This window comes from Lissotriton helveticus, chromosome 4_1 (genome assembly GCF_964261635.1).
Source record: "Lissotriton helveticus chromosome 4_1, aLisHel1.1, whole genome shotgun sequence".
NCBI classification, from domain to species: Eukaryota; Metazoa; Chordata; class Amphibia; order Caudata; family Salamandridae; genus Lissotriton; species Lissotriton helveticus.
This window is the reverse complement of record NC_136063.1, coordinates 719,663,403-719,689,472: the sequence shown is the minus strand read 5'-3', so window position 1 is coordinate 719,689,472 and position 26,070 is coordinate 719,663,403. Positions and strand designations below refer to the sequence as shown.

The following is a 26,070-nucleotide window of genomic DNA, read 5'->3' as shown; positions in this document are numbered from 1 at the left end:
TTCTGCTGCGCTGTCTAGCATTGTCTGAGCCCATTCTCCGTTTTTCAGCTGTGTCCTCAGTATTCTCGGCATGGTTGATTACTTTAATACTGGCTACCTTCTTTTTTGGAAACTGTAATTTTTTATTTTGATGAGCAGGTTCCTTGTCTTTGGACTTGACGTGCTCTTCCCTGTGTTCTGACCGTCCTCTTCTTTCCGATTTCTGCGAGGAAGTCTGAAAAGATCGAGAGGGACGTGTATCAATATCTTAATATCTATCAGGTTTCTTCAGATTATCCCTATTTCTAAGGTTGTATTTTTTCTCAGAGGGCTCCCTCTGGGGAGACTTGTGTCCTTGGTCCGGAGATCTTTCTCTCCGCCAAGGAGACCTTCCTCTGGACTGGAATCTTTTTTCTTTGGGAGTGGATTGTTTATTTCCATCCCAGATCTTCTTTGAAGTGTTTAAATTATTTTTAATAAATACCTTTTCAGGATTTTCTATTAGTTGGGGTTTCACTGGTTTCCCACCCAAACTATCTCTTCCTAGTTCTTCATAGGATTTTTCTATGATTCTGGCAAGTTCAAATGATTGGTCTGCTATATCTGTTTCTTTCAACCTCTGGCGGATCGCCACATTTGCTGCTTCTCCCTTTATATTGGCTAATAATATTGCCGAGACCTGCTTGAAGTCTTTTAGTAGTTTCATACCAAGATTTAAAGCAGGTTCTGGACCGTATTCATCTTGAATTTGTTTTAGCACATCTGGTATTACTGACATGGATGGGACACCATGTGTTTTTTGTGTAAATGGAAGCAAAGACCGTACCCCAAGTGTCACAGTCCTCCACATGTGGTGCGATTCCCATTGGAAGACAGATAGTCAGAATTCTGTGTTTCTCAACAGAGGTGGTATCAGGGAACACTGCCTCTATTTGAGTGATTTTTTGTGCTAACCAGAATGGAATTTGTTCCCGTTTTGCGGGTACTTTACCTAGACAGGACTGTATGTTCTGTGGTGTAATTTTATTTGTGTTCCCCTGATGAGGGATCAGCTGTGGAATTTGAATCGATGGTTGGACTGTTGAAGTCCGCATTACATATTGCACTAATTTATTTTATTTATTTATATTCTTGTAGCGCGCCTGAATCAGCCCCGAAGGGGTATCTCCGCGCGTAGCTTCTGTATGAGTCGAATGCTTATTGAGGGGGATGGCAGAATGAGGGGCAAAGTGAGTTAATCTTGGGTAAATAGGAATGTTTTTTATTTTTTTCTAAAAGAGAGTAGATTAGAGATGTATCTCAGTTGTGGTGGGAGGGAGTTCCATAACAGGGGGCCTTTAAAAGAGGGTGCTCGGCCACCTTGTCTCGCTCTGGTGACTTTAGGTACATGCATCAACATGGTGTTGCTGGAGCGCAGAGCACGTCCAGGAGAGTAAAGAGCAAAAATGTCTTTTAAATATTTAGGACCGGACCCATAGATGCATTTATGCATTATGCAGCAAAGTTTGAAATTGACCCGTTGTTGCACTGGAAGCCAGTGAAGGTGGGAAAGGAGGGGGCGTGACGGGGTACGGGGGGGGGCATTCAAAATGAGTCTAGCAGCGGTGTTCTGTACCACCTGCAGTCTGCATAGTTGTTCTTGATTAGCGGAGATGAGTAGACCATTGCAATAGTCTATCCGCCCGAGTACTAGTGCCTGTACCAGCGTTTTCCTGTGGATGTCTGGCAGGAAGGGGAAAATGCGCCGTAAGAGACCAATTATTCGGAAACATGTTCCCGTGACTTGACTGACATGGTCTTTTAAAATCAGTGTTTGGTCCAGGCGTACTCCCAAGTTTTTGATGGTCTGTTTGGGCGCAGGAACAGGTCCTAGCTCAAGTGGCCACCAATCCGGGGACCAAAGCAGGGTGGCCCCTCCAAACAACATGACTTCGGTTTTAGTCACGTTGCATTGGAGGAAGTTCTGGGCCATCCAACCTGCCACGGCTCTCATTCCATTTTGAAAGGATTGCATGACTGCAGGTGTAATAGTTTGGAAGGGAAATAACAGCTGAGTGTCGTCAGCGTAGGAGATTGGGGAGAACCCGTAAGATCTTATAATTTCCGCTAAGGGGGCCACATATACGTTGAATAACGTGGGGCTCAGGCATGAGCCCTGTGGCACTCCCTTAGTGAGCTGCCTACAGATAGATTTGTGGGAGCCTAATTTGACACCCTGTTGTCTATCTGCAAGAAAGCTATCAAGCCACGCAAGGGCGGTCCCTTTTACCCCCACTCCTTTCAAGCGGTCGAGAAGGATTTTGTGCGACACCGTCTCGAAGGCAGCGGACAAATCCAATAGCACCAGAATCACTGAGCTCCCCTTGTCAAGTGACATTCTGATGTTATCTGTCACTGACAAGAGGGCTGATTCGGTGCTATGGTTGGGCCTAAAAAAAAATTGTCTATGTATTTTAATTAATTGTTTTAGCTGTGCTAAAAGATCTGGTGCAGGCATTTCTTCAATGTCTGGATGTGGTGTGTATCCGGCTAGGACCGGCCACGTTGCTCCTGGTCTACCTAGTGGACCGAGCCTGGTGATGTGATTATTATGTTTTAGGGCGCCATTAAACCAGAGCAGGTGCTCTTGGTATTTGAGTGGTATTTCCACCTCCTCGAAAGGAGTGTACTCATTAGGAGGTTCCTCTATTTTTAATAGTGGAAGTCCTTTGTTACAGCGTTTGCTTCTGGAAAGTTTATCCATGAATAGAATACCTCTGTCTGCCGATATTCGTGTGCCTCAATTACGAATATGACTGTACCACCTCTCGGTGTCAGCCCATTTTCGTTAAGTTTTAAAGTTATAGATTTTCTTACGTTGACCGGGATGAGTATTGCATCCGGGTCTTGCTGTAGGAGACTATTGTCATCCGCTAGGAGTTGAGCTGCTATTCTAGCTGTCTCCCTTTCTTCTTCAGTTTCTGACATTCTACTGTCAAGAAGGTTATTTTTTTATTTGCAGATCAGGTTTCTATGGAAACAAAGATTAGATGCACAATATTTTGGAACAGTGTATCCTTCAACGTTGAATAAACCAAGAATCATACATAGGAGTCTCCTCCTACGAAGTTTGGCGGATATAACCTTTCACCCACTCCAGACGTCTTTGGAGTATTATGGGGAAAAAGGGGTCTGTGTGAAAAAGCACGACTGAGTTACTCTAATGTCTTACGTTAGATTTATCGCCTATCCAAAGCGTTGGGCGCCATGTAGTGTAGTTCCTATTATCCCAATAGGCTCTGCGCATTGGAATAATATCTTCAATAGTATAGACGTAGGACAGAGGTTAACTAGGTCTTCTACTGACGATATTAGACTTAAAGTTTAGTGTTTGCCAGCTAGCTCAGAGTTCACTAGAAACTTTCTCGAATAGACAAGGAGGAGTTTAACCTCCCTGGATAGACAAGAAGGGATTTAGTTTCTGACAACCATAGAACATGACAACTTTGCTCTCCCCTAATCAAGAGTGTATCTCTAGAGTCGTGTGAAAACAAAAGACAACTTTATTTTACTCAGTCAGTTCAGTGCATTCTTAGTTTCACCAGATTGTAGAGAAAAGGAAGAGACGGGCGTGTTCAATAAAAGATGTTATTTATTGATCAGTCTCTTTTCTCATACAAGAGAAATGAATCGCTATTATTGCAATACTTATTGTTAAGTAGAGTGCATACAGTAAAAACAGAATTATAAAATAATACTGTAAAAGCATTAATATGGTTTCTTAGCCATATGATACTTAAAATTGATAAAATAGATACATACATATATACATTGACTAATCGTACTCAACTGGTGCTTCTAACTACGCCTACCCCAATGTACCTGACCTAAGCCTAATACGTGGGCGGGAGTAGATAAGTAGCAGTTTAAGTTAAGTTTGCCAAGAGTCTGCTTCAAGAATTCTCTGCAAGGGGTTATTCAGTTCAGTACCTGGGATTTAGAAGGCTGGAGGGCTGGTATCTCTATCTCAGGGCTTGATATCCCAGCTGCCTGCAAGGGCGGCTGGAAGCGCCGGAGCTGGATTTCTCGGCAGGAGAAAAGGCAGCGTCTCTCTCTCAGCGCGTCAGAAAGGAGGGGCAGCGTCTGTGGGCTTCGCTGTCAGCTGGGCTCCTCGGCAAGTCTCGCTGCTCCAATCTTGTCACCACCTCGTGTGTTTGCTTAAGGCAATGTCGGTATTATTTATACCTGAAAGGTGCCGAGATTGACGTAAGGATGGACATAAATACGTCAATAAGGATGTCATACGAACTGATCGTTCGCACATTCTTTACTGAAGTTCTCGGCTAAATCAAAACAATTGCTACGGGGATTTCCCAGGTCGCTGTAGGTTTGATTTGTTTTGAGAACACCGTATGCCTATTAGGGGGCTGGAGAAATAGTGCTTGCCTAATGAGATGGCATGCGCTATGACCTAATCAGATAACGGGCTTCTGTGCCGTTGTATGGCTAATCAGATAACGGATTTTTGTGCAGTTGTATGGCTGCTAGTTAATTATTAACCAGACAAGGGTCAGAAATAGGGGGATCGATACAGTACCCATAGTAAATACATCACAATAGTGTTTTGTGAATGTGTGAGGTGTAGACCATGTTGCAGCATTGCAGATGTCATCTATGGGTATATCCCCTAAGAATGCCATAGAGGCCCCTAGTTTGCGTGTGGAGTGTGCTCTAGGGGGAATTGTCAGTGTTCGTTTCGCCTTTGCATAGCATGTCTGAATGCACTTGACTATCCATCTTGCAATGCGTGATTTTGATATAGGATTACCTTTATGTAGTGGCGCAAAAGCGACAAACAATTGTTTTGTCTTTCGGAAAGGTTTTGTCCTTTCTACATAGTAAAGTAGTGCTCTTTTCACATCTAAAGTGTGTAAAGCACGTTCTGCCACAAAATCTGGTTGATGGAAGAACACAGGCAACTCAACAGATTGGTTGATATGAAAGGCAGAAATTACCATTGGTTAGTGCCTGAAGTTCACCTACTCTCCTTGGTGATGTGATAGCTATGAGGAAAGCTACCTTCCAAGTGAGAAATTGCAGTTCTCATCTATGCAATGGCTCAAAGGGTGAACCCATTAGTCTGGTAAGGACGATGTTGAGATTCCACACTGGCGTAGGTGGAAGTGTTGGAGGAATGATACTTTTAGTCCCTCCATAAATGGTTTAATGACAGACACTTTAAAGAGAGACAGATGTTCTGTAAGTATGTAGCAGGATCTCAGCGTATGGAAGAGTACACTAAATTGGAACGCTGCCGATTTAATACATAGCAAATGATGTTTTGAACTGAAGCGTCCAGCGGATCGATTTGATTGTTATTGCAGTATATCACAAATCGCTTCCACTTTGCTGCATAGCATGCTCTTGTGGGAGGTCATCCAACCTCTTTGATGATGTTCATGCAGTCTAGCCAGAGATTAAGGTGGCTAAACTCTAAGATTTCAGGTGCCAGATCGCAAGATTGAGATGACTGGGATCTGGATGTCTTATCTCTCCATGGCTCTGAGTGAGAAGATTGGGAGCGAGATGTAGTTTTTGGTGAGGAACTACTGAGAGCTCTAACAGTGTTGTGAACCAGGGTTGCCAAGCCCATGTGGGAGCAACTATGATTAGTGTCAGGGACACCTGTCTGAGCTTCTGAACCACTAATGGAATGAGTGGGAGAAGCGGAAAAGCGTAGGCAAATATCCCTGACCAATTCATCCATACTGCATGGCCTTGGGTGCGCATGGCTGGATGGATGCAAAGCTTGGGCATTTTGCGTTTAGGTTTGTGGCGAACGGATCTATGTCGGGAAAGCCCCACATTTGGAAGAATGGGAGGAGAACTTGAGGGTGGAGTTCTCATTCATGAATCTGTTGTCTTTGACGACTGAGTAGATCTGCAATCTGATTGTTTACTCCTGGAAGGTGTTCTGCAAGGAGATATATTTTGTGACGTTTAACCCATCTCCGGATGGTCTATGCTAGTTGTGACAGCTGGAGAGAGTGCCTCCCCCCCTGTTTTTGTATGTAGTTCATTGCGGTCATGTCTGTATGGATCAAGACAGCTTTGCGTACTAGATGTACTTGAAACGTTTTGGGCACTTGAAAAATCACTAGCAGCTCTAGATGATTTATGTGAAGCTGCTTTTGCTACAGGATCCACAAGACCTGAATTGTATGCGTCTGGAGATGAGCTCCCCAACCAGTGAGCGATGCGTCTGCTGTTAGCACTATTTGTAGAACCGGGTCGATGGAGGGCTGCCCTTTCGAAAGGCTTTGTGTATTCCACCACTGCAGAGAGCGATGGGTGCAGCCGCCCGCCAACATTAGATCTGATAAGAGACTCTGAGCCTGTTTCCACTGACGTGCTAAGCACTCCTGAAGGGGGCGCATTTGAAGTCTTGCGTAAGGGACTAAAGTTTGCATGTTACACATTCTGGCCGGATTGGGGTAGGCCAAAGACTTTTGTGTATCTATTGTGGCTCCCAGATACGCCGGTGTGTTGGATGGTTGTAAATGGGATTTGGACAGATTTACTGTCAATCCAAGATAATGGAGCAACTGCACTATTTTGTGAGTGTGATGTAGACAGCTTTTTTGCAAGCTGGCTTTTATGAGCCAGTCGTCCAAATATGGGAAAATGTGAATGCGTTGTCTTCGTAGATGAGCCGCAACTACTGCAAGGCACTTGGTGAAAACCTTGGGTGTGGTAGTTACTCTGAATGGAAGCATCTAGAACGGATAGTGCTGGCCAGCTACTACGAACTTGAGGTACTTACGGAGAGCAGGCTGTATTGGGATAGGGAAATAGGCGTCCTTTAAGACCTGAGTGGACAGAAAGTCGCCTTGTTGAAGGAGCGGGGAGCAGTTGCTGGAACGTGACCACGTGAATGAGGTCCGACTAAATGTATAGATTTAGTTCTCTGAGGTCAAGTATAGGCCTGAAAGAGCCGTCCTTCTTGGGAATTAAGAAGTACAGGGAGTATACCCCTGCCCAGTGATATTTTAATGGGGCAGGAGCAGTGTCTGGGTTTATAACCAGTTCTTTCTGTTTCGGATCCGAAGGTGGAAGATCAGACCAAGACTCTTTTGGTGGAGTGTATTTGTCTTTGCTCGCCATTTTTGGCGTCGAAAGTTTCAGCTCCAAACTTTTGGGTACCTAAGATTTAGTCTTTGATAAAGATGGCATGTGGGCCACAACATGCTTGATTTCAGCGCAGAGGATTTTGGTTCATCGCCGGCATGGGGCCAACTCGACCCAGAGCCAGAAAGCTTCTCCTTATGTCTCGACGCCTGGCCTGGGGGCCAAAACTTTTTCTCGGTGCCGACCTTGGCCCGCAGGTAGAGGTAGGACCAGAGGACCAGAGCCTTTTAGGTTGTGTTGTTGGGGCAAGGGGGCTTCTGTACTCACGGTACGCTGACCCGGTGTAACTCGCTCCTCTTTTTCCATGTCGGTGTCTGCCTCAGGCACAGAGATGTGTTCTTCTTCCTCAGCTCCTTGAGCTTGTGTTTCTTCCTGGTCAGAATCTTCGCTAAAGATGTTCAGTACGGAGCCACCTTGATGTTGCATCTCGAGATGTCAAGCCCGACGGTCACGGAGCGTCTTCTTCGATCGAGATGATCGGCACGCGTCGCAATCTTACTTGTCAATTTCCGGGGAAAAACAGATGTTGCACACTTCGTGCAGGTCGGTGCGCGGAAACCTGGCACGACACCCGGGACAGAGCTTGAATGGAGTCTGTTCCATCGACTGCTAACGAGCCCGATGCGGGTAGGCCCAATGGCCCTCCAAAAGTTTTCCAATCTAAGATCTTTGAGTCTAAACGATAATCTGAGAATGAGAAATGCAATCGAGAAACAATACCATCGAGGGTAGTGGATTGCACATCGAAGGGAACCCGAAAAACTGTGCCGAACCGAAGCACAGCAATTCACATCCGAACCCGATGGCGGTAAAAAACAATCTAACATTGGAGACGATGCCTATGCGCACTATCACCAAAAGGAGGAGTCACCTACCTCGTGACTGGAAAAGACTTCTTTGAACAAAAACAAAGTGCAAACATCCAGACCCAACACTAGAAGGCGGGCTATGCAAAGCATGTGATCTACAGCTCACATGCCCTGAACATATATTTGCTGTTATGCTTGTAACCGGCTTGGCTAGCAAGTAAAAAAAACTTAATAGAAATGCATAATCTTCGTCTCTGTGTCCTTACCAGAATCTAGCTTTAAATTCGCCTAGCGAGGAAATTTTACAGCATCAACATGGGTGGATGAGAGCCACATAGTGCTGAGACTAGAAACTGAGTACTTGTTGGACAATTTCCTTGAAGGTCTGCAAAATGAAAGCTTAGAAGCTGTTGCATGAAAGGAAGGAAGGCATGGTTATATTCAGCAGGGTTTCCACTGCCATATTTTATATATTCAAGATGAATGTGCTATTTTATTCTTGTTTTTATGCTGAGTTTTGCATCCAGGTACCATATACATCATACACAGCGCACAGACTAAATGCATGCACATGATTGCTTATTGTCTCCAATCTAAAAGCCAACCTGTGTGCATTATCTGGCATATGGCCAAGGGGTCAACAAGAGTACCTAGATAATTGCAAATATCACAGACTAAAAGTAACAAAGTTGAAAAGAATGTACCTTTATCCTACTCTTATGTCCAGGCTCTTTCCCATTCTTAACTTGTAGCAGATTCCACACAAACTGAGAACGAAAAAAGGGGTGAAAGATAATGGAAGCATTGGGCAGCTTCCCTCTAGGCAGGGAGGATTTATATACTTGTCAAATTTCCAAAGAAATCTCTACAGCGTGGTCAGCAGTATGTGTGTGCCTATGCAGAACCATGCATCTACGTCTGAAGGGCACATGCCTGGAAGAAAACACCTTTGCACAGGTGTGCCACCTTTGCAAAGTGTAGCAATGGGTGGTGTATGATATCCATCTAGCAATGGTGATCTAAGCAGCCACGGTTCCCTTCACCACACCGGTGCACATTCCTTACAGGAATGTGTTAGCTTTTGAGGAATAATCCTTGAAATACAGGTATGCATCTGCGAAGTCACACAAATGTTGGAACCTAGTTTCACTTAATGTAGCTTTTTTTCCGGGAAACAGACTGTACAACGTGATTTTTACATTGCAGTGCATTTTATACACATTTATTACCATGCAGGTTTTTACCTCGTATAGGCCTTTACCATGCATTTAAGCTATGTATGGGAGCTTGAAGGGGGTAGAGTCTCTCGCCATAAAAATTAAAAAGAAATAAATATGTACATACACATTTAAACTTACCTTACTAATACTTACATTAGCTCCACTAATAACGCATGGTAATGGCATGCGAGGTAAAAGCATAGGTATGAAAAAGAAATGAGGTAAGAAATTTGTTGTAAAGGCATGCAATATTTTGACCTGCGTTCCGTCATACAACCTTTTTTATACAGGATATTAGTAAATTACCCTATACAATAAATCACAAAAAGGTACCTTGAAAAGTTTTATTTAATAAGACAAGGTGACTGGCTGTGGATCTACATTAGCAGTCCACCTCCTTCAAACTTAATTTTCTGCATTGAAAATGTATTACATATTCATCATACCTGTCCGGCTTTGCTAAACCGATGACCAGCCAGTATCATATGGAAAGCAAACTTTCTCACCATGGGAGTCTTCATGTTTATAAAGCAGTGTGCTGCCTGCTCTAATAAAATTGCACTGCGAAGGTCCGAATCCTATAAAAATAATAAAAAAGAAGAAAAGTAAATATCATTGTACCATACAACTGAGTGATTACTCTACTGGACTGTTATTTTTTGTGTGTGTAGGTAACCACTTGTGTGGTCTGATGCCTCAGTGAACTGATGCATGCAATGCTAGGATCTGTGTTTAACCTAATAGTTAATGTTATGAAACCTGGAATGTCCATTCAGCCTTTCATACTTCCGAGGTTACTAAAAAGAATACCTCTGAGCTGGGCAATATTAAGAGTAAGTTTCTTACCTGTAAAGATAATTCTCGAGCATTTGTACCGTTTACAGGTGCAGATGCTATATGAACATTCCCCATGTTAAGCTCGAAATTCTCTAGTAAAATGTAAAAAATAGCGCCACCAAAAATACTTTCCTATCCTGCAGCAACACCTTCCTTGGGCAACTTTGTCCCTTAGACTATATAGCACATAAAAGACAAACGAATATCAGTTACCAATTACCAGGTAGGCCAGGCCAGATATGTCTGAATCTATTGAAAAAAAAAACAAAGCTGGAGAACCACCTTTACAGTTAGGAAATTTTCTTGCAGAAGTGGACAACATGCCTGCTCTTTATGAATGCCGATTTTCAAGACCTGCTTCTGGTCGAGGACAAAGTCATGCAGCCTAGAAGCTGTCACTTTGCTTTATGATTAGCTAAATTGATGTTGTTTACCATCTACCAGGCAGTGGTGGTTGCAGCTACTGCCTGTCTTATCCTAGGCTGGAACAAGGCCACAACACTTTTGTCCTGTGTAAAGACTTTTCCAGTCCATATGGTAACTAAGCACTCTCCATATATCGTGTCTGGTGTCTACTTCAATTGAGGTGACTTCAAAAACCACTGGTTTAGATACCATCTGGTTCAGGCTAAAGTAAGGTACCACTTTTAGGGTTAACTTTGGGGGAGTTTTGGGAGTGACTTTACGATGACAGAATTTGATTCCTGTAGTTGGAGAAGGCCATCAACAGCACACGTTATGACATGTAGGATTTTTTAATTCCCAGGTGCAACAGACAAGGCAAGAGTTCATGGAGCTTTTACAAGTCTGGCGTACTCACTTTTGCGAGTACTAGATACAAACTCTTCTCTATCTCTTGTCGTATGTGTTTTTACTTAATCTTGACTAGGAATTGGTGAGCGCTTCCACTGTTTTCTAGGGAAGGTCCACATGTCCAAATTCTAGGATTGTAGGGCCGATGTTGAGAAGTAGAGATACAATTGACTATGATGCAGTACCATGCTCTTATGCTCAGCAGCCTCTGTCATTAGTAGTTGGACTTGAGGCTGTACAGACAGACGTAGGAGCTCTGGATACCACATCAACCAAGCCAAATTTAGAGTCACCTGGATTATGCTGCAGCTGCACTCCAGGATTGTTTGCAATAGCAGGCACAACAGATGGATTGGAGGATATGTGCACATTTCACAGTGAATACATCTCTAAATGCTCTTGGATTGAGAACGTTGGCGTCACGGTATGAGCTTTTGGTGTTTCACGTTGTCACAAAGAGATAAATCAACAGGGTGCCCCAGCTGGCAGACAGACTGGCTCGACAGCCTGGTCCAGTTCCAACTCATGAAACTCTGTCCCTGTCCTGCTGATGTCATCTGCTCTATTATTCTGGATGCCTAGTCAATGTCTTGCTGCTATGTAGCCTGCCTTTTTAGTGTCGGTCACATTAAGCTCAGCCTCCTTCACCTCTGCCCCTTAAAACTTTGAGTACTTCACCACTTGAAGTTTCAACATATTAATGTAGAGAAAGTTTCATGCTCCAACAACAGGCTTTAGTTTGACAATGCATTGAGATGGGTGGTCTAGATTTCTTGGGAAATACCACTGATTACCTCGGGTGTCAAGGGGCGAAAGGACCTTACATCTGTCAGATGCAAATTATGACTACCAGCCAAGTTCTGTTTAAAAAAAATCCATCACGTTTAAGCATCATCTAGCTAGTCCCTGGAATCCAGAGTACATCGGCTGTAGAGTTCCTCCTGTAGGATGTACATTTACAGTTGGCACATTGATACCATTACAACACGGTCGGAGGTCTGCACTATGAAAACTTTGACTGTGACCAACTGCAGACCTAGACGTTTTATGCTGGCTGTACCATGTATCAGGCTGGGTCAGAAGAAAAGAAAAAGACTTGGGTAAAACCATTGTAGATTTCTTAAACGTTATGTGTGAACTCTGCCCTTCGTAACATGCCTGTGTAAACTGGCAGTGCCACTTTCGGTCACTGTCTCAGTCGAAGCCTTCACCAGCCTAGGCATCCAAGTAGGGGAAGATGGTGGCCACTGTCATCATACCTGTGCCGCTACGCGCAGTACAACTTGGCGAACATCCTGGGTGTTGACTGCAGACCAAAGAGCAAAATCTGGAAAACTACCCACGTCCTCAAGCATACCTGAAGGGGAGAGAACACAGTGCTTCCTGTAGGTGGCAACATGGAAGTAAACATATTTGAGGTTCACTGTGGCCAGATAGTCATGTTGATGTAGGAATGATGGCAAAATTATGAACCTTTTCATCAACCTTGCCTTTTGAGGATGTGATCAGGGAACATGCAGAGGAATCCTGATTCTGCAAATCGACAAAGAGGTTTGCAATCTTTGCTTCCACTGGTTTGTCATCTGGGAGGAATGGAGGAGTCTTGTGACCTTCTCCCACTGATGCCTCTCATAGCCCATCAGGAGAAGGGATACGTTTTCTCCTCTGATGTCAGGGGAACAAAACCTGGTTATCTTCCTCCACATACTTTCAAATATGCAACTTTCCTTCCTTGGGGAAACTGGCAAAGTGAACAAAGAGTACAGCAACTGTCTGTTAGAAGCAGCCTCTACTACAAAGGCTTACTTGATCATGGACCTCAGGCAGGTAGGTGAGGTGACAGGAACCTGATTTTTCCTATCCTGGCAAAGAGGAGTTTCTGGTATGGATATGGGTCTCTTGAAAACAGCGCTGCCCTCATTCAAAATATGGCCCAAAAAAGGGGAGCCAATGAAGTCCTTTGGTTGACTGAGGGATATAAAGAGGACTAGGTCCTCAGTCTCTGTTTGCACATAGAGGTCGAACTTAGCACAAACCATGCCCATGAGGCAACGTAGGAAGCTAGTGATCTTGTATGGTGAAGAAACTGGAGGCAAATTATTCGGGTCCTCCTTGGCAGATATATTCACGTACCATGGGCCTCTGTGTTTGCTCCTCGTACTAGGAATCTTCACCAGCATCCTGATCTTTGATTGGGACATCATATATCCCAGATTTGTGTTTCTCGTCAGCTTACAGGAAGGGGTTGCCGAGGTATTTCACATGATAACCTTAGACTTAAGGGTACAGTGCTGGGCCATAATGCAGAGACTGAGTTTGTCATACTCTTTCAAGATCATGATGAGGGCAATATAATCCTCCAACATTCTCTGAGTAGGGGGGTATGTCTCTGTACATCAGTGAGGGTCCCTAGTTTTGGCTCAGTCTTTCTTTTTGCCTTTCAGGAGCTTAGTCAATAGACCACTGTTGATGTGCATGCTGAGCGACAGGGCATGGAGGTAAACACAGAAGTATGTGAGTGAAGGTCAACACCATGGGAGGGGAAGCAAGCAACATCAAGAGTCCAGGCATCCATGGTTTAGGCTTTGATGAGATTGACAAATTGCCCATAGACGTCAACATCTGAGAGGTGTCTGAAATCAGGCGAACTGGTGGGCATCCACTTGAATCGGAGGAATATTAGAGAAAGAACGTAGGTGATTTCAGGTGAACATGCGTCTGTATGTTTCCACATCCTTCCCCTACCAGGGATTGGAATCAGGATTATTAATTGATGTAGCAGGAGCCATTTAAGAATTTTTCGTAGTCACGCCAAACTCTAAATACAACACCATAAGCCTCTCCCTTCAATTTCCAAAGGAAAACTGAAACAAGTGTCAGGGCTTCCAAAATCATGGTCAGGATGAAGGAAGTACACACATTTGGAACATGAATCTTCCCCTGAAATAGTTTGCTGTCTTCAGTTTGCACATGCTTTAAAAAGTTCACTTTCCTTTTCATTATATCTATGTTGATGAAGAGAAAACAACCCAGCCTTTTACAGGTCCACTGGAGAGTCTTCACAAGAGAATGACTAGTACAGAGTTCTAGAGGTTTCCCATGCATCAGCAAGTGCAAGGACCTGAGGAAGGGTGACGTCACTACAGGATAGCTAAATATGGGGAAACAAAGCCAAACTACCTTTAAAAAACAATCCATTTTATGGGTTCAGTTTTAAAGACATAGCAAGTTCCATTTCTAGATGTTATTAAACTATTTCCTGCTGGACGTAGAGGAATATTTAATTACCATATTTATAGAAGGCTCAATGCTGGAGAAACATTTGTTATCTGTCAAAAGCACCAACAGATTCTTCAGGAGTGATTATGTGCTCTTCAAAAAAACAAGCTACGGGATGTCACCATGTAGGCCAAAGCACTGCAAATGCTGCTTGTTCCCTTTATGTGTTTATTTATTGGTAACTTTAGCAAGCTTTATTAGAATCCACAAGGATGTAAATAAGAAAATTGTGTGCCCCCGCCAAGATACTTCTATGTATAAGACATTTGATTTTTGTACATGGAAATAACCTAGCTGATGGGCTAACCTCAAATAATTAGGGGTAGCCAACAATTGTGGACAAAATACAATACGAACACTGTGCTAAGTGTGAGCAATGTAAATGCAGATAGTAAAAGCAAAAACTCAAAATAAACCAAAGACTAATAAGTGCATTTATTTTCACCACTTATTAGAAGTTTAAGTGGCCAAGAACCATGACAATAGATCAGGAGTCATATGCAGGAACAGGGTCTCACCTGAACTCCATTAGAAAACTATGAAGATCCCTACGATACAGAACCAGGAATACAAGTAACTGTTTCTTCTGCATCAGAGGATCTTTATTAATAGTCAAACAGTGGCAGCAAGTTTATCAAAGCCTTAAAATGCAGCTGTTGTGCAGCAGAAAGGGAATACACTTATCTTCAATTATTTCTTGAATGAGGGTGCACATTTAATCAGGTTAGATAAAGGCTAAAATGCTCTATTTAAAGAGGTTGTCTTTCAAAGCATTTTTATATCAGCTTGTATATCAGAGTCCAAATAATAATGTTTAGTGAATGTGTGAAGAGACTTCCAAGTAGCTGCTTTACATATGTTCCCTATGGGAATATTTGTGAGCCAAGCTGTATTAGCTGCTTTTCCTCTGGACAAAGGTGCTTTAGATTTACCTGGTAATGATGTGCTTGCTAAATGGTAGCATAATGTCATACACAAAACTACCCACCATTAGTAAATTATTGAGATGCTTTGTTCAAATCTTTTGTCTGGACCAGGTAGAACCTTAACGCCCTTCTAATGTCTACAAGGTTTAGGGTTCGTTCTGTTGGGAGATATAGGTTTAGGAAAGAATGTAGAAAGAGTAATTGTTTGATTGATACATATTTCCGAAATCACCAAAGGAAGAAATGATGAATGTATTTGCATTACTACTCAGTTTAAATGGAAAACAATGAATCGTTCCATTGAGGATAATGTTTATAGTTCACTCAGTCTTCTCTCTATAGTAATAGCTACAAAGAGATGTGTTTCATGGTAAATGTGCCATGAAGATTTATGTTTGGGTTCGAATGAAAGCCAATTAGTTTGGAGAGTATTGTATTTAACACCCAAGGAGAAGAGAGGAGCAGAAGATAGACTTTTTTGAGTCCTTCTTATTTCTATGACTGGCATTATGAAGAAAGATACTTCTGCTGGGAACTTTCTGCATGCCGTGATGGCTGCCAGATGTACTGTTTTTTCTATAACAACCAAATTTAGTTTTTCTGAGAAAAAACCCCCAAAACAAACACATAGTAAAGAATTCCACATGTCAATGAGATAAATGAAACATCAGATGAGGCATACCCAGATCATACATACAGCCCATGATGTTCTCACCATCTGCCCCAGATCTCGAAACCAGCCTGGCAACAGTATTCTGCACAACTTGGAGTCTGGCCAATACACCCTCATTTGCCGATAACAACAGCCCATTACAATAGTCAAGACGAATAAGGACGAGAGCCTGCACCAATGTTCTCCTGGTAGAGTCAGGAAGCAAGGGAAACACTTTGCGTAAAAGGCCTATCAATTGAAAACAGGAGCCTACAATGTAGTTACCATGCTGCTTCAGCGAGAGGTCCTGGTCCATTCATACTCCCAAGTTCTTCACGACCTGTTTGGGGTCGGGGACTGGCCCAAGATCTTGTGGCCACCAGTCCGGGGTCCACAGGATTTTAGCCTCCCCGAAGAGCATGACTTCAGTCTTACCTACATTACATTGTAGGCAGTTCGAGGACATCCCCTGGGCCACAGCCTTCATACCCTCAGAGAAGGAGGTTTTAACCTCGGTGGTGAGAGACTTGAAAGGAAAAAGGAGCTGTGTGTCATCCGCGTATGACACTGGGATGAAACCGAAAGCTCTCATAATTCTAGCCAGGGGGGCCACATAGATGTTAAAGAGAGTCGGGCTCAAACAAGAGCCCTGTGGCACCCCCTTGGTGATCTCTACCTCCACCGAGCGAAACGCGCCCATGGTGACGCATTGGGTGCGGTTGGATAAAAAGCTCCTTAACCAGGCCAGTGCCTTGTTCTCAAGACCGATGTTTGTGAGCCGTCCAATCAAGATGTTATGGGACACAGTATCGAACGCAGCCGATAAGTCTAACAGTATCAGGATAACGGAATAACCCCTGTCCTGATACATATGCATATCGTCCGTGACTGACAGTAGTGCTAACTCCGTACTGTATTTCGGTCTAAAGCCGGATTGAGAATAAACCAGGCCACTTGCCTGTTTGATAAAGTTCGATAGATGTCTATTCACATGTTTTTCTGTGAGTTTACCCAAGAATGGGAGCAAAGATAGCGGTCTGAGATTGGACAGGTCCGTCCAGGGGATTGTAGAGTTTTTCCGAATGGGTCTTATCAGAGCCTTTTTCCACCCCCTAGGAACATCGCCTTCAGCCAATGAAAGATTCACAAGTCGCTGGATCCCAGGACCCAGCGTACTGCCAACCACAGGCATTATTCTGGCTGGAATGGTATCAGATGGACAGCCATTCTTAATCTGGTTCATTAAAATTTCTACCTCTTCTAAAGAAATGGGAGGGAATATAGCGAGGGTGAGAGTCGCAGAGTTGGATTCTTCCATGACTTGTCGTGTTGCATCTCCACTAAGAGACAGATCGGAGTTAATGATATTTTCATATATCCTATCTATCTTATCAGTAAAGAACTGAGATTTCATCACACAGTTGCTGTGATGCTAACTCACAGCTCTCGCAAGCCACGGGTTTGACAGAGGACTGCAAAATTTGATATAAGACCCTCGGAGCATTACCAGCAGCTGTGAGTTGGGACGCAATGTGATTCTTGCGCGCCGCTCGAATGGCTTTATGATAGATAGTAAGGGCCTTCCAGTAACGGTTCTTATCGTCATCCAGATGGGATGATCTCCATGTCTTTTCAAGTTTTCAGGGACCTTAAATGGTCCGAAAATCATACTTCCTGCTTATGTGCCGGACGTGGTTTAAACAGTTTTAAGGGGGCAATGGTATCCACCACAGTAGTGATTGCCCATTCATACTTGGTTAGAGCCACCTCAATGCCCTCCATAGGAATAATAGGGGGGTTCAACAAACCTCTCATTGAAGGCTTCTTGGGTCATTTTATGCCAGTCTCCGTCTAATAGGCAGTGCCAATGGATGTGAAGATAATTTGCAAATATTAGGAGTGTAAAATTCCAAAATGAAATGATCTGTCCAGTTGACCTGTGTCGGAGGTAGGCAGTTAATCATGGGGGAGTTGGAAAAGATTAGGTCCAGGGTATGTCCTGCCTGATGCGTCGGGCCAATATTAGCCTGCGTTAGGCCCAGTAAAGACAGGTCAGTCAATAAAGACTGCACCTCTCTACACTCCTTTAGTTCACTATGAACATTACAATCACCCAGAAGTATAAAATCACTGTCTAAATTGACATGCGGGGCCAGCGCCTCCACTAGCGAAATTGAAAAGTTCGCACATGGACCGGGTCTGGCTGACCTTAGATGAGATGTTAATTTTAAAGATCAGTAATTCCATTACAATATTCATCTAGAATGGAGATATCTATTTCCTGCCTATGGACAATAGCTATCCCTCCCCCTATCTTGATGGGACGATCTAGTCTGACTATTTTATAGCCGTTGGAGATCCCTAAGGTGATGGCAGGGACCGAATGAGGTTTCAGCCATGTTTCTGTTAAGAAGCATAGGTCAGGTTCTACTGATGAAATTAGTTCCCATACCTCTGTAAAATGCTTTGGCAATGATCTAATATTGCAGAGCAGATTCATGTAACCTAATAGCATATTAGCGCCCACCCCTCTTGTTGGTGCCTGATGAAAAACAGCAACCTCATCAAGTTGGGCCTGAAACTGAGTCTGGCAATGACGACAAGAGAAAGGGCCCTCCGGATAAGAATCTACCTCCCTTAGGCAGGCCAACTGGGGGGATATCCGCAAGCCTAAAAGTACTTGTGAGGAGTAACTCACCCGGGTGATAGGATGATAGCCTGGGTCAGCATATATAAGTGCCATGGCCCCTGGCCCCGTCCGGTCGCGGACGGGCGCAGGTGGGCTTCTCTTTGGCTTGTCTTAGGCGCGTCCTTAGGCGTTCCCCTGCGCGCGACCGCTGCGCGCTCAGAGCGATGAGGGGGCTAAATAGCCCTTCCTGTTCGAAAGCTAGAGCGCTGACCGCTCGCGTAGGCGGAAGTCTCCGCCTGTCCCGCCCTCCGCTCTATGGTACTAATTACCGAGTCGGACCGGGGCGGTCAGGCTGGAAATCAAGCACAGACTTCACACAATCAATGGAGTAAGTGACATTAAAATACGGCGATAAGTCCGGCAATTTAATTTTCAGCAAATATTAAAATAATCAAATCAGGCTTCGAACAACCAAAGCCACTTCTATTCAAGTATTATGCTCTGAGAGTGCTTACTGGCATCAAGCGGGTCGGGGAAGACACTGCCACCGTCCTCCCTTACCGCGATCGGCCCGCAGCTCCTCGCTGCCTAAATAGCCCTTCCTGTTCGGGAGCTAGAGCGCTGACCGCTCGCGTAGGTGGAAGTGTCTGGCTCTGCCTGTCCCGCCCTCCGCTCTACGGTACTAATTACCGAGTTGGACCGGGGCGGTCAGGCTGGAAATCAAGCACAGACTTCACACAATCAATGGAGTAAGTGACATTAAAATACGGCGATAAGTTCGGCAATTTAATTTTCAGCAAATATTAAAATAATCAAATCAGGCTTCGAACAACCAAAACCACTTCTATTCAAGTATTATGCTCTGAGAGTGCTTACTGGCATCATGCGGGTCGGGGAAGACACTGCCACCGTCCTCCCTTAGACTTAATTATGAATGCCAGCTAGCTAAGAGGTCACTAGAAACTTTCTGGAGTAAACAGGAAGGTGTTAACTTTCCTGAATAGACAAGAAATGATTTGTTTCTGACAACCGCATAAATATGACAACTTTGCTCCCCCCAGAATAAGGAGTATATCTCCAGAGTCGCGGAAACAATAGACAGCTATTTCACTCAGTCAATTGTGCATGTTTAGTTTCACCAGGAGTGCAGAGAAATAGAGAGACGGGCGTTTTCAATAAAAGTGGTTATTTATTGAGCAGTCTTCTATCTCATGCAAGAGAAGTGAATTGCCACAATTGCAATACTTGTCATAAAGTAAAGTGCGTACAGTAAAAGGAGTATTATAAAATAATACTGTAAAAGCATTTATATGGTTTCTAAGCCGTATGATACTTGAAATGGATAAAATACATACAAAGATAAAAGTTGACTAAACGTGCTCAACTGGTGTTTCTAAAATACGCCTACCCCGGTGTACCTAACCTAAGCCTAGTACGCGGGAAGGAGTAAGTGAGATTTAGTTGAAGATAGTTTTGCCAATAATCTGAATCAAGAATTCTCTAAGGATCTAATCAGCTCCGTACCTTGTTTATAGAATGAAGGAGGTCTTGTATCTCTTTCTTAGGACTCGATCTCCCAGTAACCCGCAGCGGTGACTGGAAACACTGGAGCTGGATTTCTCGGCAGGAGAAAAGACAGCGTCTCTCTCAGTGCGTCAATGGGAGGGTCGGCTTCCTTCGCCACTCGCTACAGCAGGGCGTCGGGTAAGTAGATAGTCGATCTGCTCCACACCACCTTGTGTTTGCTAAGGCAGATGCTGGTATATTTATACCTGGAAGGTGCCGAGTTTGATGTAAGGTTGGACATACGACGTCACTAAGAACTCGCAGTTCTTTTAGGACTCCAGGAGTTCTTGGACAAATCAAAACAGAAGCAGGGGGGATTCCCGGGCTGCTGGAGGCTTGGTTTGTTTAAAGAACGCGTTGTACTTTCTAGGAGTCTATGGGAGTAGCCTTGCCGTATTTGGGCTGCATTGGCTATGACTAAATATGGATATGATTCTTATGCCTTTATAAGGATATAATTTGTTATAACCACATAAGGGCATGAATCGGGAATATTTAAATAGGGTCCTAGATACGTTCACAACACCCACTCCACGTATAATGTCCATCATTACTAAATACTAAGCAATACTAAACATATAATGATGCATGTGTTTTCCAACCCACCCCAAAATACAAAAAAATGCATTTGAAATGGTATATGGTATATACACGAAAGAGGAGTATCATACTGTACGTTTTCAAGCAGTGGTAACATTCAGATAATGCATATATGGTACGTTGGCTGAATGATTTGCAAAAATTACATTTATGAAATGGCTCTTAATACAGAAGAGAAGGTCGAGACCATTTCATCACATATTTATACAAGACTGTACATGTGCTAGAGGCTAAGTCAAAATGTTGCCTCTAGAGATTCTAAAAATAGAAATTTCTGTTCTCTAAGAATAGTTCTACTTTAAGCAGAGTATCATGTGCCAAAAAAAGGTAAATATTTTGGAAACTGAAAAATAATTTTGCTTTCAGGGGAGGAAAAAAATAATTCCAATGTTTTCAGAAGTGTTGTTTATCAAAAACTGAAGGCCGAATTCAGAGTTCAGGGAACGCTGTGTGCTCAAAAGTTATTCTCGTTGTTAGGAGAGAACATTAACTCAGATAGGGTGGCAAAGAATTAGTCTACAACAGTAGGAGAAGGTTCGACCAAGTTCGAAAAAGCAGAAATAGTGCAGATGTGAGATTCATTGCCATCATCGATGTCTGGATCAGCAATGTTCACAGAAGGTTGTACCCGTGTGCCGCTTTCATCTCGTACCTCACCGCCACCTAATCGTAATGGTGAGGTCTCAACGAATGCCGTCATCAGAATAGGTAACCGCTGGGGACAACAAGTTGCATGAGCCGTTACCGAACCAAGCAAAGTATCGATATCCATAGGTACTGCTGATGGTAGTGTAAGACAGACGTCCAACATGCATTCTTCTCCGCATAGCAGGCATTGTAGAACAGGTAAGATGCAATCTTGCCAGATTGGTCTGAAGGAAAGAAACCAGGTAGTATTCAGATCTCTTAGCTTCGCCAAGCCGAGGACCTTAGTAATCCTTTCTCGGTATCTCATCGCTAGGATTGTTTCTTCCATTGTTGCCTGGGTTTTGTCTGTGACTTGACTTGCCATATCGGAGCAGAAGGAACAAAAATAAAATTCCTGCTACGAGTCCCAAGAGAAGAGGCAGGCCACCGAACACAGAGTGCACGAAATTCGGGAAGATGTTCAGGACTGATTCAAAGGGTGCTAATAGTCCCGAAAAAAATTGTCTTGAATACAGTGCGATGCCACTGGTATCTGACATGTTTAAGATTTGACCTAACATTTCTACAAAATGTTAGGTTCTGTTTTGGTTTAAAATATGGAATACGTCTATCTCCACATCTGTAGTGCTATTACTATCAGTTATTGGCTTTGGAATAGACGGTTTGTTTAAGTCTTTTATCTTGGCTAGGCCAAGACAGGTTGTCTGTTGAATGGTGTCATTCAAGAATATTATCTGTTCTGGGATCATGCAGGCTCTAAATAATGATTCTAAACCTTGTAACTGCCAGTCTTTTGTACCCCAGATGGTTTTTGTCTCAATGTTGTTTTTCCAAAATTCAAAACCACATGTAGACATTTTTTCATAATAAATCAATTTAGTATTTGTCAACATGTTTTTCATTCCTGTCTTATTTAACATTTTGAAATAAAACGTTTCTGGATCAGTGTTGTTAAACCCTGAGAAGTATGGGAATTTTCCATAAAATGTTTTCAAACTGCCTTTTGGCGGTGTTGGACAATGTTCCCATAGGTTATAAGTAAAAACATTTCTAGGATTAGCAGATTTATGCAAATAGTGATGCCCATAATGATTAAAGCAATACATTTCTTCATAATTCGACGAACCCTGCAAATAAACATGTTCTGTGAATTTTGCTGACATTTCTAAATCTGACATCATATTATTAATATTTTCAAAGTCCCAATCATCAGAGAAAGTACTTGGTGTTACAAAGTCACTTAATGAAACCTTGAACTGGTGTGGATATTTCAAGAGCTCAATCGGGCCATAGATTTCGTAATCCGCTGTGTCCCATGCTACGCCACCAGGTATTGGAATGGCTGTGATGTTCACTGATGACAGTTCTCTTTTTTCGATGTGAGAAGATCTGTGTGGCTTTAGGACCAGGTTGATGTTCTGACTTGCTGTGTCCATTGTACTATGTTTCCCATCAATAAATCTACCCAAACTTAAAACCAAGATGAGCCAAAGTAGGAGCAAAAGTACACCTAACACAATCCATAATTCAATCCATGGTGAAATCAGATATGTTTCTTTGAGTTGATGAAAGAGTTCAGTCATTTTTTCTTTGAAAGTTTTAGTTGCTGGCGTTTCTTCATGTTCACTTGGATCATCAGAAAAGTCATTGAAATTGATGAAGTACCCAGATGCAGTTCTGTCAATTGTTGGAATTGCTTCCGGATTTTCATTTATCTTTGGATATGTATGTTCAGAGGCTACATCATTGTAGACAGGTGTTTCTTGACGAACTGTTGCAATTTGGGTTTCAAGAGGCACAAGTTCCATGGCTTTGTTGCCTAGTCCTTTTTTATTCACTGCAGGTTTATCAAATGTGATTAGTCTTTCGGTTTGAACCTCTTGGATTGTAGCAAGGTTTGGTCTTCTGCTACTTCTTGGGAGTCCACTGGGCCTACTACTTATTATTGGCCACATGATTGTGGTTTTACCAGGTCGATTGATACAACTCTGTTCTCCTTTTTACCAGCAAGGGGCGGTGATACTACTGATCTTGTTCCGCTGACAGCTAAGACAGGTACTGCTTTTCTGTAAGAAGGCCCAAATTCCTTCTTCACCACGATCTTTTCTCTGACAAGTTCCCCAATCTTTGGAATCCAGACAGGTCTTGCTGGGACAGGTGGTTTTTCTTCAGTGGCCGTTGGCTTTAGCTTTATGTTACTTAGACTTCTTCTTGTTTCATTCAAGTCCTGTAAAACAGCCAAACGATCTTTGATATCAAAGGTTTTTTGTTCCACCACTGAAGTCTGACAATCGAGATCATGAATGATCATTTTAGTACCAAACAAAAGTTTGTACGGAGTGATAACTCCTAGAGAATTTCTTGGCAGATTATTAAGACTACGATGGACACTTGTTAGATGTTTGACCCACCCGTCACCCGAACCTAATACCCTCGCTGTTATAGATTGCTTTATGTCACGGTTTTTTCTCTCCACTACCGCCTTTCCCTCGGGATGGAATGGACTAGAGTACCGCAATGCAATGCCCATGCTGATCATGGCCTCTTTGTAAGCTCGAGAGCTAAACGCAGGACCCTGGTCAGAATGTAGCATGCCAATTGCGTATGTGCTGATAAAGACTCGCAAATCTTTTATAGCAGTTCTGGCGTCAGCCGAGCACTGGGGCCACATCTAAATGAATCTCGTCTTAATAATTATGGGATCGCATTTTTCCGTCTGGATGTCTGCGTATAGATAACCTAATGCTGTCTAATAGAGGTGTCTGTTCCGGTTCACAACTGCGATTTCTATTGTAGTTCTGCCAATTCATTGCAAAGTTATAAACTTGCACGCTCATCCCCGGCCACCAGTATTGTGATTGCAATTCTATTAGAGATTTCAAGATTTCTTGGTGCCTCAGACCCATTCCCATGTGTGCTTCTTGAATTAAGTAAGCCCTCTGGTTCGTGTTTGGAATTACTCTATCCCCCACTCCAGGGATTTGAGCAAAAGGAACGGAGTTTGCATCGATTATGTATGTATTTCCAAGTGTATAATTTAGAGGTAACGCCGCATAGTTGCCTTTCATTGAGGCTTTACTTGCTAGTAGCGTTTCACCGTCTATTTGTCTTTTAGTATGCTTTTTTGTAGCTACGGAAGCCTATTGAACAGCTGCCGCTGTGGCTCTGTTAGCCAATGAATTCCCTGCAACATGAACGCCATCACGTTGATGACTTAGTGTATGTATCACGTGAATCTTTTGTAGTTCTTTCTGTAAAAGAACTACTTGTTCCCAAAGCATTTTATGCTTTATTGTGGCACCTGTCTCATCTTTGAAGCCGTTTTGAACCCAGTTCTGCAAGTATTTGTTGTAAGATTGTACACAGTAATGCGAATCGCACACTATTAGTGTGGGGAATTCGCGATCAGCATTTTCAAGCCCCATCTTTAAAGATCTTATTTCAGCTCGCTGAGCTGTACAGTTTGAGTGATTCAGTTTTAGTGACCATTGGACTGAATTTACTTAAGCGCCAGCGACCTTTGACAATCCTGCATGCTGCATTGTAAATTTGTTTTTCCACAACGTAGTGTTGTGCAAATCTATCCGTGTAGATTACACAGGTGTATTGTTCGAGAGGCAGAATTTCGATTGGCAGAGGATATTCATGTTCGTATTCCAGATCTTCTAGTTTTTTCATTTTAGGATCAAATGCGTGTTTCACTTCTGTTGCAGCAAGAGAATTTTCCCATTGTATCCATTTTGGATCTAAAGCTTTAGCATTCGGAATGCTTGGTCTTGTTACTGCCTCAAGGGCTGATACTGCTGCTAAAACAGATATGCTCTTGCCTTGGGCTCTTTCTTTTGCTACAGCAGTTTAAACCGCAGTCAGAATATTTTCAGTAGAACTGAATTTCATTTCAGCTTGTGTGTACAAGTGTGATTTATAAGCTATTGGTACAGTTTCACCCTCATTAGAGGTCAGGTATGTGAATCCGCATCTTCCTGGGATGACTCGGATTACAAGGTTGCGTTCGTTTGCAGTTTTGTTTTAGTTAACATGTCTGTTTGTAATGAACGTAAAATTTCTGTGTGTTTCTGAGTCCAATTAATTGGTTTGAAATCAGGTTTTATTAATTCGTAGAGGGTTTTAACCCTCTCTGCATAATTTAGAATGTATGTTCTTCCGAAATTCAGGAAACCTAGAATTGATTGTAAGTTCTTCAGCGTGTTTGGAGCTTGGAGTACTGCACACTTCTCTAAGAAGTAGTCTGCTAGGCTTTTGCCTTCACTTGATAATTCATATCCTAAAAATAGGTTAGGTGGGCAATTCGTGACTTTTTAAAGTTGAATTAGTAACTTTCAGCTGCGAACCCAAGTATTATGGTGTTCACTCTTTTCAAGTGTGTCTCCAGGTCGTTGACTGTAAGATAGATGTCATCGACATAAGATAATGCCTCATCATCATACATCTGTAGTAACTCTGTTACCCTGGGTGAAAATAATCCTGGGCTGTTCTTGAATCCCTATGGGAGACGACAAAATTGCTTTTGGGCCCCCATACAGGAGAAAGCGGTCAAATACTTGCTTTCTGGTGCTATGTTTTGACAGAAGAAACCATTTGAAATATCTAATGTCGTTTTATATTTTTTCCGCACAATGTTATTCATTAGTGCTGCACTGTGAGTTTTGTACTGCAAATGTTTTGCAACAAGAGTTTAAGTGGCTGTAGTCCAAAACTAGACGATATGAATCGTCTCGCTTGGAGACAGGAAACAAAGGATTGTTCATTTGTGAGGTGCATGTTTCAATTACCCCTTGATATTCAAGTTGATCTAAGATCTCCCTGACTTGTTTTTTAGCTTCTTGTTTAACAGGATACTGCCTTTGTGCAGTTGAATGATTTTTTAACTGAATTTTATGGTGAGGAGAATCCTCATCCCATCCTACATGATTTTTATATAATG

The 26,070-nt window shown here is 42.9% G+C and overlaps 1 protein-coding gene across 4 annotated transcripts in view; it reads right to left on the bottom strand.

Moving 5' to 3' along the window:
- TRAPPC8 (trafficking protein particle complex subunit 8) overlaps positions 1-26,070 on the bottom strand; it is a 1,467,367-nt gene that overhangs the window by 691,383 nt on the left and 749,914 nt on the right. For all 4 annotated transcript variants that reach the window (XM_078687367.1, XM_078687364.1, XM_078687365.1 and 1 more), the window contains one exon: positions 9,622-9,753. In XM_078687367.1, coding sequence (XP_078543493.1) covers positions 9,622-9,753 — 132 coding nt within the window. The remainder of the gene's footprint in view (positions 1-9,621; positions 9,754-26,070) is intronic.